This window comes from Salmo salar, chromosome ssa01 (assembly GCF_905237065.1).
Source record: "Salmo salar chromosome ssa01, Ssal_v3.1, whole genome shotgun sequence".
In the NCBI taxonomy this organism is placed as follows: Eukaryota; Metazoa; Chordata; class Actinopteri; order Salmoniformes; family Salmonidae; genus Salmo; species Salmo salar.
In genome coordinates this window covers 54,444,010-54,459,271 of record NC_059442.1, presented here as the reverse complement: position 1 = coordinate 54,459,271, position 15,262 = coordinate 54,444,010, and the positions used below count along the sequence as shown (strand labels likewise).

Sequence of the window (15,262 nt, the reverse complement as noted above, 5' to 3'; positions counted from 1 at the left end):
TTATTGATTCCACACCAAGTAATGAAGATTTCATAAAACTAAGAAAAAATATGTCCTGGCAATATAAGCCAAATGTGTGCCGTAAAAATAAAATTAAATGACCTTTCACCTCTGTGTGTACTGATGGCTTTTAATGGCAGCAGGTGTTATCAGAGGGATAGTTTGACGAGGTGTAAATCAAAGCACAATTATGAGCTTGGACAACCACTGGCCGGGTTGGAGGGACAGTCAGCCCAGAGACCTTTTATTCCCTCTGTTCCTGCAACTTCTCCCTCTTATAACAATCCCAGCTAGCGTGATTTAGGTGTGTGTTGCTCATCGAGGAGAAGCAAGAAATCTGGATCCTGCACTTCCTCATCTTTCTCCTTGTCTACGATATTGCCCGAGCCGTATTGGCTAGCAGCCCTCTCCAACAACTCCAAGGTCATTTCGGTCTGACAAACTACTGGGCCAGCTTTATAATGCAACGAGGCCTTGAACCAATATAAACTGGGATTTTTTTTACTGCTGACCTACCAGACCAGCAAATCATTATGCTTAATTGACCCGGGATGAAATGTAGTGTGAAATTTCAGCCTTTGGGTTTTCAAGTCAACCTAAATGAATTACTCAACATTCACTTAAAAGCTCTGTGCACACACACACACATCATGGAAACACAATGTGCTTCATCACCCCCAACATTGCTCATCTGCTGCCTTTTAAAGGTGTCACTTCTCATCCCGGCTGCACTAACTCTCCATGGAGACAAGAACACCTGTCCACACACACTCACAGAAACAGACCAGTGTACACATACACAGGTACTCTATTAGGGTAAGAATAACAAAGATCTGAGGCACTATAACGCACACGGGGACAATTACGTACTGCACCTCTATAAACGTATATGCTGGCACACTCTTCCACACAAGGTCTCTCTGCACACACACACACCCTTGGAGCAATGCGTGTCATTGGGAGGATGGTGTTGGTGGTGGTGCACAGTGAAGCGTATCCTCTGGGCTCTATTCCTCATTCAGTGTGTGAGCTCTCCTGTGACCCTGTCTCTGTGAGTTTGATGAATGCTGCACATCTGCCCTCCTGAACCACAGAGACTCTGTCTGAGGGCCCCACTGCCTGGAAAGTAATGGCCACTGTTCTACACCACTGGCACACACACACACACACACACACACACACACACACACACACACACACACACACACACACACACACACACACACACACACACACAGATGCTCACACTTTACACATAAGCATGCATAAAGTATGGAGTAGGCTACTCGCGCTTACCCACAAGCACTCGCTCATACACACTTGCACAGGCTCCAGACATATACACACACACGTACATTTATCCCACATACGTATGTAAAAATGCCAATAAAGTTTTAATCTGGTTTACAAACGTGTTGGGTTTGTGGATTGATGGCTGTTATTGTACTCCACTGATGGTGGTTAATGCTCCTCTTCTGCCTGTCTCGGCCTCCGTTTGGTTAGATGTCTCCTCTAAATATTATTGCTGTTGTCATTTCACCTAGATGGAGAGTACATTATCATCTAGATGGCGACTACATTCCATTCACTCCATTTTTACATGTCGTACAGCAATGTAATGTCATTAGTGTTAAACTAGCGTTAAATGTACTGACAGCCTTACACAGGCAGTGTTTAGGAACTCATCAGACACTGAGCTCTAGTTTTGGCTGGCGTTTAGCCAGCGCAATTGTCAAACGCATGCTCGTTTACAATTTCGACCTGTAAAAGCCTCCGCTTTTCTGTTTTCAAACCCTAGTTGCAGGATTGGTAATTTACCTGTTTTATATGAGGTCGCTTGCTCCGAGGTGGGACGGATGGCAAAATGGCAATTTCAGTAAGACCAACCAAAATCTGGTGTTAGCGGTAATGTGGTTGGTTTATGGCATGGAATTTGACAGTGGAAGTGCAGCCTATCCAGCCATGACGAACAGTGCCCATATGCACATGGGATAAGAGATGTGTGCTTTTTGTGCCCGTAAATTTCGTATTTAGAAACGTAAATCTATTTTTTCCCCATTTCATTTTATTAAAAACCAAGCATAGCCTCCCCCACTCTCAATTATTGTTGTTTTTTGTCATACCCAATTAATTTGCCAAGTTGTCAAGACTATCTATAAAGGGTTTGGCTCATGAGACCACTTTGAAATAAATCTTAAACCAAAGCCTAAAAGATAATGTAGGCTCATTGCCCATCATGGAACGAGAGATGAGGTAATCCGGTGACACTCGTATTTAGAAACGGCTAAGTTATTTTCCTGTAACAACTGCTTGTTTTAGGTTTTATTAAAAAACAAGCCCTTTATAGTAGGCTCCATTTATCCTACTATAACGGAAGCTGGTTCAACAGCAATGCGTCTGTTGTCAACCTATCAATAAAAGGTTTCTAAATGGTCTGTCTACTCGTGGGGTTTTTGCCGACATGCTTTTGCAGTATTCACATAGGCCTCCAATCGGCTTGTATCCATTCCCATTTCCAAAGAGCACCACTTTGTCCGGTTACAAAAGACACGCTCTTCCAAACATAGGCTATTCAAAATTGTCTGTCCTATAACGGCATATTAGTGGTAGGCCAAGGCTATATCTTGTTTATTTACAACGTGTTGCATTGCGTAAAAGCCTATACTCGTTGAAGACAATTACAACATTAGTCAACACTCCAAACATATTGAGCAAACACTGGAGATTTATTTGTATTTGTATTTATTTTACTGTTGCTATCGCCTATGCTAACTGTATTGTCAATCCACAATGGACTAGGACGAGAATATTCCGTGCCACAGTGGCTGCCACTGATTGGCTGAATACCGGGGCAGGAGTTGGTTGGAGTGGTCAACAAAGCAGCATGACAGAAATATGATTCCAAGTTTTCTAACTGCAGGTAGTTTCTTTGAGAAGATATACCGTGCCTTCAGAAAGTATTCACACCCCTTGACTTTTTCCAAATTTTGTTGTGTTACAGCCTGAATTTAAAATGGATTAAATTGAGATTTTGTGTCACTGGCCTACACACAGCACCCCATAATGTCAAAGTGGAATTATGTATTTAGACATTTTTATTATTTAATACAAATGTTAAAGCTGAAATGTCTTGACTCAATAAGTATTCAATCCTTTTGTTATGGCAAGCCTAAATAACTTCAGAAGTAAAAATGTGCTTAACAAGTTACATAGTATGTTGAATGGACTGTGCGCAATAAGTGTTTAACATGATTTTTGAATGACTACCTCGTTTCTGTATCCCACACATACAATTATCTGTAAGGTCTCTCAGTCTAGCAGTGAATTTCAAACACAGATTCAACCGCAAAGAAGGGCACCTATTGGTAGATGGGTAAAAATTAAAAAGCAGACATTGAATTTCCCTTTGAGCATGGTGAAGTTATTAATTACACTTTGGATGGTGTATCAATACACCCAGTCACTACAACGATACAAGCGTCCCAAAGATACAGGCGTCTTTCCTAACTCTAGTTGCTGAGGGATTTCACCATGGTGACTTTAAAAAAAGAGTTTAATGGCTGTGAAATACGACATTGTAGTTACTCCACAATACTAACCTAAATGACAGAGTGAAAAGAAGGAAGCCTGTACAGAATAAAAAATATTCCAGAACATACATCAAATCAAATGTGTTTATAAACCCTTTTACATCAGCAGATGTCACAAAGTGCTTATACAGAAACTCAACCTAAAATGGCAATCGATGCAGATGTAGAAGCATGGTGGCTAGGGAAAAACTCCATAGAAAAGCAGGAACCCTGCAACAAACCTAGAGAGGAACCAAGCAAATGCATCCTGTTTGCAATAAGGCCCTAAAGTAATACTGAAAAGAATGTGGCTAAGAAATTAACTTTATGTCCTGAAATCAAAGCATTATGTTTGGGGCAAATACAACACATCACTGAGTGCCACTGCGTATTTTCAAGCATGGTGGTGGCTGCATCATGTTATGAGTATGCTTGTCATCGCAAAGACTGAGGAGTTTTTGGGGATTGAAAGAAACGGAATAGAGCTAAGCACCAGCAAAATCCTAGAGGAAAACCTGGTCGTCTGCTTTTCAACAGACACTGGGAGACAAATTCACCTTTCAGCAGGACAATAACCTAAAACACAAGGCCAAATTTACACTGGAGTTGCTTACCATGTTCCTGAGTAGCCTAGTTACAGTTTTGACTGATTTAAATCAGCTTGAACATCTATGGCAAGACTTGAAAATGGCTGTCTAGCAATGATCAACAACTAACTTGACAGAGCTTGAAGAATATTTTTTAAGAATAATGTGCAAATATTGTACAATCCCGGTGTTTAAAGCTCTTAGAGACTTACCCAGAAAGACCCACAGCTGTAATTGCTGCCAAAGGTGATTGTAACATGTATTGACTCAGGCGGTTGAATACTTATGTAATCAAGATATAGTGTTTTACTTTATTATTTTTTTTTACAAATGTTAGAATTTTTCCCCACTTTGACATTACAGTATTTGGTTTAGGTCGTTGACAAAAAAATGACAAATCTATTTTAATCCCACCTTGTAGCACAACAAAATGTGGAAAAAGGGGGGTGAATACTTTCTGAAGGCACAGTATAAAGCGATTTGTGCATCAGAATAACAGCATAAAAAACTATTTAAATTTTACATATCAAAGTACTGAACTACTACTTTGAAGTATGGGAGTAAAAAGTACGAATGTGTTTTAAACCAGATACTTTTAGACTTTTACTGAAGTAGTATATTACTGGGTGACTTTCACCTTTTACTTGAGTCATTTTCTATTAAGGTATTTTTACTTTTACTCAAGTTTAACAGTTAAATACTTTTTCCACCACTGAAAAAATTGAATGACCACTTCTGCACAAGCTGCCACTGTTTTGAACAGATTCGATTCTACTATTTAGAACGAGCAGCCACTCTCGAACGAACGAGTGCACCAGGGAGAACGCACCAAGCATGCAAATGCAACAAGTGAAAACACATTATCTAACTGGGGATAGCTAGCTAACATAATGTCACAAAGTATAGTTCTGAATTAACTTCATATTTCCAAGTTAGTCAGATATTAGTTTAGAAAAATTTGAAACTGGCATGGCAGCTAGCAAAAGTAGAAAACTGTTTAATTTGACCCAAAAATCGACCAAACTGTTTCTCAAAATTACTGTAGCTGGCTAAATAATTTGATCATGCTTTGTGATGCACCCGTTTTTATGCTGTTTTGGTCCACGCAACATGTCACTCTGTCACCTACAGTAGAACCTGATGAACAATATGGGGGGAAACAATAAGCCACTGTCATGCTTTTTTGTCCTACCAGATCCACGGTGAGAAGGTTCTAGCTATTGTATCCCTCTGTCCTTCCACTATTGTTGGATGTTGACGTCTGGTTTATCAGGTCCCAGGCTCCCATGACTGTTATGATCATTTTACAATTAGCTTTTTGCTTTAGCACCATCTGTACCTGATAGAGCAAATCTAGTCGCACGTGCGGAAGTAAGCCGTCTAGCGCGAGAAACATATTGGGAGGGAGAATAGAGCAGACCCAGAAGTTCTGACTGAACACACATTTGAGCGGCCCAGGACGGTCCATTTACTTTGTGCTGTTAGAATTTATGCTTTGAAATCCTGCGATTTTCATTGGAGCAGTTCCCCCCCTCATAGCATATCTGGCAAAACAATCCAAGCAATGTTCACACGGCCTATGCGCCCGTAGAGGCGGAGCTGCTGCTGCTGGCAGTCACTGAAGGGCAGAGTTGTACCTGAACAGCTTCTTCTGAACAATATGCTTTCAAACAGGAAAACGTACACATTTACCTCACTTTAATGAGCATTTAAAACATAATACATGAATTATATTTTTTAAATAATTATGTTTTGACCAATCACAAGTGTTTTTTTTTTTTACCCTAACGTCTTAATGGGCGGGCCGCTGCCCAGCCGAATTGGAGTTGATGACAATGCAACGACTGTCGATCACCTACCGAACTTGAGAACAAACGCATGCAGTATTAAGCCATGGAACGCCTCGATTGGCCACTGAGTGGCCAAGCCCTCGTCACACCTACAACTTGTTTATTCATCAAAACCCAGCCCTTTCGCACTAACGTCAGCTATTGCGTTCATAATAAATATTATAAAAATAGCAAACATATCTCTGATACACCTCCGGACCTATAGCGCTACACTCAGTGCTTAGATTTACCATTGCATTAGATTTGTTAAAATAGAGCCCGCTATCACAGGGGTTGCTGGATATCTGGCCGTCGCTCAGGGAGTCAGCAATGCAGGTGCCCCTGCTACCTGCTGATCTCCCAGATAATTAGTGTGTATAAGGATCTGCTAATTGCACTTCTCACTAATGATTTATGGGATTTGGGAAGGGGGGGGAGATGGAGGGGGGAGTGGGGGTTGTAAGTTGGTGCTGGTGCAGTCAGAGGTTGTGCAGCTGGGGGAGGGGACATGATTGATGAAGACTGTTTGGATCCACTGTCAGCTTAGAGAGACAGACCTCCACCATCAGCAGCAGACTGGGAGCTGTGGTAGGACAGGACAGGTATGGCTCTGGAATAGCCAGGCCAGGGACACACACATCAACACTGGTCAGCTGTTCTCACACACATGCCTTTATGTACCACCAAACTGTTCATGACACTTATACAGTATGGTGGTAAAGGCACAAATCCACACGTCAAAAAAGAAGAGAAAGTAATCGAACACAATTATCTGACACAATTACCACACACTCATAGTTATTCACTCAGTGAGTGATGACTGACGCAGAGGATATTACATGCTGTAATACATTTTTTACACTTTCTGAAGGCACTGTAGTTAAATAAATGATTTATACCCCTTGACTTATTCCACATTTTGTTATAACCTGAATAAATAAAAATGTATTACATTTGGGGGTTTTCTTACCCATCTACACACAATACCCCATCATGACAAAGTGAAAACATGTTTTTAGAAATGTTTGCAAATGTATTGAAAATTATATACAGAAATCTAATTTAAATAAGTATTCACAAGTAGTCAATACATGTTAGTCACCTTTGGCAGCGATTACAGCTGTGAGTCTTTCTGGTTAATTAAGTCTCTAAGAGCTTTGCACACCTTGATTGTACAATATTTGCCCATTATTCTTTTTAAAATTCTTCAAAGTCTGTTAAATTGGTTGTTGATCATTGCTAGGCAACCATGTTTTTAAGTCAACTGTAACTCAGCCACTCAGGAACATTGACTGTCTTCTTGGTAAGCAACTCCAGTGTAGATTTGGCCTTTTAGGTTATTGTCCTGCTGAAAGTTGAATTCATATCCCAGTGTCTGTGCTTAGCTCCATTCTATTTATTTTTTATCCTGAAAAACTCCCCAGTCCTTAACGATTACATGCATACCCATAACATGATTCTGCCACCACTATGCTTGAAAATATGGGATAGTGGTACTCAGTAATGTGTTGTATTGGATTTGCCCCAAATATAACACTTTGTATTCAGGACAGAAAGTTAATTCCTTTGCCACATCTTTGGCAGTTTTACTTTAGTGCCTTGTGGAGTAACTACAATGCTGTTCATCCATCCTCAGTTTTCTCCTATCAGAGCCATTAAACTTTTTTAAAGTCACTATTGGCCTCATGGTGAAATCCCTGAGCGGTTTCCTTCCTCTCCGGCAACTGAGTTAGGAAGAACGCCTGTATCTTTGTAGTGACTGGGTGTATTGATACACCATCCAAAGTGTAATTAATAACTTAATAACACCATGCTCAAAGGGATATTCACGGTCTGCTTTTTTACATTTTATACCCATCTACCAATAGGTGCCCTTCTTTGCGAGGCATTGGAAAACCTTCCTAGTCTTTGTGGTTGAATCTGTGTTTGAAATTCACTACTCGACTGCGGGACCTTACAGATAATTGTATATGTAAGGTACAGAGATGAATAACTACCTCAAAAACCATGTTAAGCACTATTGCACACAGTGAGTCCATGCAACTTATGACTTTTTAAGCACATTTTTACTCCTGAACCTGTTTAGGCCTGCCATAACAAAGGGGTTGAATACTTATTGAGTCAAGACATTTCAGCTTTGAATTTTTTATGAATTAGTATAAAACAAATAAACATAAAATGCTGACATTATGGAGTGTATAGGCCAGTGACACAAAATCTCAATTTTAAATTCAGGCTATAATACAACAAAGTTTTTGAAAAAGTCAAGGGGTGTGAATACTTCCTGTGTGCACTGTATCTCTTTCTTCCTCCTTTCATCCCCCTCCTCCCCTCTCTCTTCACAGTTTTTACAGTTTGACAGTGAGCTGTCCTGTTTCAAGGAACGGCTGCACGAGCTGGAGATATCCTTTCCTCCCAGGTATGGAATTCTCTGTGTTTCCTTGTGAATCAATGACTGAATGAACCATACCTATTCAACTCAAGTCACTCCTGTTATTTAGGAAAATACTTGTATATTATCGTACTTGTGCGTTTCTTCCATTTTGGTATGGTACAAGGCACAATCAACACCAATTAAAACGATTGAGGTCTTCCAGAGCTGAAACCGTCTATTACCCTGGACATTAATTGGTATCTGTATTGGTACCTACCTGTAACTATCTAAACTCAGCAAAAAAAATGTACGCCCCTTTTTCAGGACTCTCTTTCAAAGATAATTCGTAAAAATCCAAATAACTTCACAGATCTTCATTGTAAAGGGTTTAAACACTGTTTCCCATGCTTGTTCGATGAACCATAAACAATTAATGAACATGCACCTGTGGTACGGTCGTTAAGACACTGACAGCTTACAGACGGTAGGCAATTAAGGTCACAGTCATGAAAACTTAGGACACTAAAGAGGCCTTTCTACTGACTCTGAAAAACACCAAAAGAAAAATGCCCAGGGTCCCTGCTCATCTGTGTGAACATGCCTTAGGCATGCTGCAAGAAGGCATGAGGACTGCAGATGTGGCCAGGTCAATAAATTGCAATGTCCGTACTGTGAGACACCTAAGACAGCGCTACAGGGAGACAGGATGGACAGCTGATTGTCCTCGCAGTGGCGGACCACATGTAACAACACCTGCACAGGATCGGTACATCCGAACATCACACCTGCAGGACAGGTACAGGATGGCAGCAATAACTGCCCGAGTTACACCAGGAACGCACAATCCCTCCATCAGTGCTCAGACTGTCCGCAATAAGCTGAGAGAGGCTGGACTGAGGGCTGTAGGCCTGTTGTAAGGCAGGTCCTCACCAGACATCACTGGCAACAACATTGCCTATGGGCACAAACCCACCGTCGCTGGACCAGACAGGACTGGCAAAAAGTGCTCTTCACTGACGAGTCGTGGTTTTGTCGCACCAGGGGTGATGGTCGGATTTGCGTTTATCGTCGAAGGAATGAGCGTTACACCGAGGCCTGTACTCTGGAACGGGATCGATTTGGAGGTGGAGGGTCCGTCATGGTCTGGGGCGGTGTGTCAGCATCATCGGACTGAGCTTGTTGTCATTGGAGGCAATCTCAACGCTGTGCGTTACAGGGAAGACATCCATCTCCCTCATGTGGTACCCTTCCTGCAAGCTCATCCTGACATGACCCTCCAGCATGACAATGCCATCAGCCATACTGCTCGTTCTGTGCGTGATTTCCTGTAGGACAGGTATGTCAGTGTTCTGCCATGGCCAGCGAAGAGCCCGGATCTCTATCCCATTGAGCACGTCTGGGACCTGTTGGATCTGAGGGTGAGGGCTAGGGCCATTCGCCTCAGAAATGTCTGGGAACTTGCAGATGCCTTGGTGGAAGAGTGGGGTAACATCTCACAGCAAGAACTGGCAAATCTGGTGCAGTCCATGAGGAGGAGATGCACTGCAGTACTTAATGCAGCTGGTGGCCACACCAGATACTGACTGTTACTTTTGATTTTGACCCCCCCCCCCTTGTTCAGGGACACATTATTCCATTTCTATTAGTCACATGTCTGTTGAACTTGTTCAGTTTATGTCTCAGTTGTTGAATTTTATGTTTATACAAATATTTACATTGGTTAAGTTTGCTGAAAATACACGCAGTTGACAGTGAGAGGACTTTCTTTTTTTTGCTGAATTTATTACCCTGCACATTAATTGGTTCCTGTATTGGTACCTACCTGTAACTATCTATTGTCCTGTATATTACCTACTACCTCTGTCTATTACCCCATAAAGGGCCTACTCTCTGCCCTTCACTATCATTGGCCATGAAATGGTGTGCCTACCCCTCATCTCGCATTCTAACCATGTGTTTAGTCACAGTAGGTATTCACTTAGTTATCCAGGATTCAGTTAACGGTGTACAAATCATCACTTTTTGGAAGGACTCATTCTATCCATTGGTAAGAATGTGTTGTAAAAAGAAGTGGACCTTACTACTAACCTTGCTAAAGCACCACATCACTGAAAATCAGCAGTGCACAAACAGGCTGATGTTTTGCTCCATTAATGGTATGGGGCCTTAACATTACTCAATCAACCCTCTTGGGCCAAATGGCTTTGTTTGTGCCAACTATATGTTTGATGGTTATCAATTGTTTAGTATGATTGGATGTGCTTCTAAACTGCTCCCCTGGGTGTGTGTGTGCGCGCATGTGCGTGTGCACGTGTATTTGTGTGTGCGGTTGCAGGCACGTGTATGTGTGTGTCTGTTCTTGCTTGTGTGTGTGAAGAGCACTGCATTGATATTCTGTCGCGGTGGGAGTTGGGGGACCATGGAGAGGGGGGTCCTTCTCGTCTCCTCTTCCTCAAACAAATGCATTTGCAATTAGCCCTTTTCAGAGCAGAGGGAGGGCAAGCACACACGCCGGCCTGTGTGGGAATATGTTTTGGCGGTGGCGCGATAATGGCGCTTGACCTTTGTCACTCGTGACTCAATCAGTGCAGATAATGAAATGCTGTATTCAAACAATAATTACTTGATAAACTGCTCTGGTGGCGGGTGTGGACCCGGACCGGTGGAGAGTGAGTGTGTGTGTGTGTGTGTCAAGGTTCTGCCAGTCACTGTTTTTAAATTACTCCGTGTCTTAATCAGGGACCCCATTTACATCGCTTTGCATAAGTGACGTCTGGATTTATTGTCCTTTTACACTCGGTGACTTTTGCACCTATCTATCCATAATATAATATTGAATCATCGTCTCCCTGCCGAGTCAATGAACAGGCTGCTGTGAAAGAATACGAATGATGTTCACCTAATGGGGACATGATGAATCAAATTGCTAAAACCTGGGCATAGCGTATGAAATTTGATTCAATCCACTCAGCGTCTGATACGAGCCACTTCCTTGTCAGTGGTTAATGAGTAGAAATGGCCTAGTTAAACTTAAACAACCTTCTCCTCCCATTCACATAACACACACTTGCACCAACACATACACACACCGCATACATACTTGTCCCCCTCCCCCTGTCAGATCATCCTTGTGCTCCATGAGCAATCAAGCACTCAATGATTGTTCTCCATCACATAGCCTGCTCCGGAACAGCCCCTCACCATCTGTGAGGTTATTACTCCCCCTGCACGCACGCACATACACACATGCTCGCTTACATTCAATCTAGAAATCAATACTGTTCAATACTGTTTATTCTATGAATTAATCCTGCATGTGGAAGTCTATGTCCACCTATGTAATTGGATAACCATAGCCTAGTTGCTGTATTTTAGGTCATTTAGCATGTTGCCAGGGATAAAGATGTCATCAAACCCTCACTTATTTTGGTTTTTGGGATCAGGGTCTGTATTGTCAACGCGTCTCAGGGTAGGAGTGTTGGTACAGGATCAGTTTTGCCTGTTTAGATAATAACGAGTGCGATTGTATGGACGGTGGGGGACGCAGCTAAGATCAGCGCTACTACTCTGAGACCATTTATGAATACCGGACCAGAGCTGTGTGTATGAGGTTGTGGAAATATGTAACAGCGGGAAAAAATGATGATCCTCTTTCACCTCCACCAGGCTGCAGTAAAAGCTCAAACACCCCAAACTGGAGGTTCCATTCCATTTTTAGAATAAGACACTATAGTGTTATTGAGACTATACATTATTTCAGTGTCTGTGCCGTACGTTCTCGTGCATCATGTTTGCATTTCTGGAATGTGCTACAAGCTGTAGATATAATATCGCTCCACCTTCAAGAAGCCGTCTGTCAAAGTTGGCCCGTGACATGTCTAAGCACTCGGCCACCGGGGTGTGGAATTTAGCCGTAGCCCGCGAGACTTGTACCTGGTGCCAGCCGGCTGCCGCACACTGATAGGCTGCAGGGTATCCCATTCACACAGAAGCACACACACTCATACACACAAGTATGCTAAAATGCGATATCTGTTGGAGTTTAGTAGTTGGGAGGGGGGCCCAGTCTTTCAAGACAAGTTTATCAATTGGAAACCAACCTCATGATAAAAATAGTTAGAGCCAAGCCCCCCCCCCCCCATATGAAATGATACATTTCTGATTATGTTTGCTGGAATAGCATAACTAAGGTAACCTCCCCAAAACATCTAAGAAGGCTGAGTAACTTACGTTATTCATATATTTTGATTGATTTTAGGAGAATGCTTTTAGTACTGCCCATTATCTGATTTATTTGCTCTTTTTTGTTGTTGTCTAAGATCGATGCAAAAATGTAATCTAAACCTGGAGCGGGGGGGAAATTCAGTGAACAATGAGAGAGTAGGGGAAGAATGTATTCCTGTTTTAACCAGATTACCCTGAATGGGCTCGGAGGGAGCTTTTGAGTGACATCAGACAGACTGGCGTTCTAACTCTATCAGTGTACCGCCCCAATGAGTCGACTACTCCGAGAGGGACGAGGAAAGAGGGATAGTGAGAGTGGAACAAGAGAAGGATGGGAAGACACTGGAGCGAGTAAAGATGGCTCCAGTCCCATGCGTCTGTGTTTGCCAAGTCTAGACAGGCCAGGGACGAGAGGGGCGAGAGGAGCAAAGTGGCCAGGGGGTCGCGAGGTGAGGAGGGGCAGGGTGTGCGAGGAGGAGGGCTGATAAAGAGTTGTCTCTTCACCGTTTGGTGTTGAACAGGAAGCCGGGAGCGCCCCGGGACCAACCCTGGCACGTTAGCATACATTTTCCAAACATGGCAGGTCTATGAGGATGGGCCGAAGACTGACTCCTCCCCCCCCCTGGGAAAAGACCCAGCGGTTACAATGCAGGTGGAAGAAAACCTTGAGAAAAACAGATTGCCCGTGTGGTTGCCCATCAGTTTAGGCGGGGAAATAGTGTTTGGTCTAATGACATAAATGGTGATCTGCCAATTCTCCAGGACATGCTCCCGAAAACACTCGTCTGTCCATATGCCCTGTGCCCTGCCTCAGAAAACAAGCCGCAGTTCAAACCAAACAGCTAAGCTAAGCATTATCTCTGTTTGATGGCCACGTTCAATTTTCCAGCAGTTCACCATTGGATAACAGTGCTTTACTGAGTGTTATGTTTCCTCATTGAATGGTGGAATTTGTGAATGAGCCAGTAGGGCCTTGGCACACTCACTCTCCCTGCAGAATGAGGAAGACATTGAGATCCCACCCACTGGGCCTCTTAAGAGTGGTGTGCGTGTGCGCACGCTTGTGCATCTGATGGCCAGTGCAAGCCAAGTGAAGTCCTGTCCTCTGAAAGGTCCTCCTATACTGCGGTGGAGGCGCATGACTGTTTATGGAGTACCAGAGATGTCCGTTAGCCACTGTTTCGTTTAGCGCCGCAAGAGAGCGATTCTAAGGCACGCACACAGCTGATATTATTTGCTGGAGTGTCGATGAGATCGTGCGTTATCACACACAATCAGCTGAAGAGGAACATTGTTTCACACTCTCAACACGTCCATCGTTCTAACTGCTGGGGATCCATTGAAAATGTGGCAGGGGCTATTGTAGTATATATATTTACAATGGCCGTGTGTCTGTGTGCTTCTTCCCTGGGCTGATGCTTCGCTGGGATGAGAGGGAGCCTTTTGTTTAAATGGCTCTGGTACAGAGAGGGTTAAACAGACGCTCAAGACTTCCTCCTGAGTGGAAAGGGGTCTGCTGAATAGTTGCAGCTCTTCACCGATACAGAACCTCTTGCACAGAGTGTAGCTGTCTGTCCAACACACACACCAGCTCTGAGCAACCTGTGGCATTTGACACTGTGTTTGTATTGGGCCAATGTTGTGGCGGCGAGCTCCCCAACCCTGAAATGTGGAGCAAACATTCAGGGAGTTTTATTGATAGCAGTTTGTGCGGCTGATCTTTGTGAATGAAAATTAAGGTGTGTCGCTCCTCGTTTCCGTCCTTGCTTTGCCAAGCCTTCCCTGATAACGGTAAACAAATGTGGCTGAGCGGGGAGAGGTGAGTCATTTGGGAGGGAAAAAAGTTTACTTTACCGTAAAGAGAAAATAACCTGACGGCTAAGCCAATCCCTGCGTCCATACAGCCCCGTCAACACTGAGTCATGTGACATTAGCCCCATGATGCCCCTCCTTACCTCTGCCCTTGTGTCATTCATACTGTAAACAATCTTATCTCTGGCTCCCTGCCCTGCCCATATTCACTAGTTTATATTCCCTTTGTTAAATACGGGCACACTCAATTGGCCCCTGTTTGGCTTGTCACTTATTTGTCATTATGTAAAACAAGATAACGGAATTTGGCCAGGAGATAAGAAATGTTGGACACAACAGAACGGGGATGGTGCGTGACAGTGCTGGGTGACTGCAGCTTGGGGACAAGAGCTCCCACCTGGCCTGGCCCGGCCCACTTCCGCTCGCTCTCTCTGGATGGTGAGGCTGAGTGATACCAGACCTGGGTTCAAATAATTGAACTTCCTGTTGCAGTGGAACCAATAGAATAGCTGCAAAAGTGCAAATGCAAACCCCACCCATCTGGCACGTTTAGAGCCAACTCTAAAAGTTTTTGAACCCAGGTCTGACTGACACACATTAGGGCTGGGTTTTACACCGCCGATGCTTGGTACTGCTCAAACACACGACTGACAGGCGTTTGACACTTACCAGAAGAAAAAAAACCTATGAGTGATGTTACAGCAGGAAGTAGAACATTAAAAATCCACATGAAGAATGAGTAATGGTGTGGTGGCTTTGAGAGACATATGTTGGATATGCGGAAGTTCCCCGTGTTGAAGTCTGTGAACTTCACACTAGAGGTTATAACCCAACAAAAGAGGATGTTTTCAAGGGTGCACAGGTGCA

At 43.3% G+C, this 15,262-nt stretch overlaps 1 protein-coding gene across 2 annotated transcripts in view; it reads left to right on the top strand.

The window, feature by feature from the left end:
- The window catches only part of LOC106605012 (inositol polyphosphate-5-phosphatase A), a 198,892-nt gene that overhangs the window by 175,444 nt on the left and 8,186 nt on the right, over positions 1 to 15,262 (top strand). For both annotated transcript variants that reach the window (XM_014200229.2, XM_014200220.2), the window contains exon 12: positions 8,331 to 8,404. In XM_014200229.2, the coding sequence (XP_014055704.1) occupies positions 8,331 to 8,404 (74 nt within the window). The remainder of the gene's footprint in view (positions 1 to 8,330; positions 8,405 to 15,262) is intronic.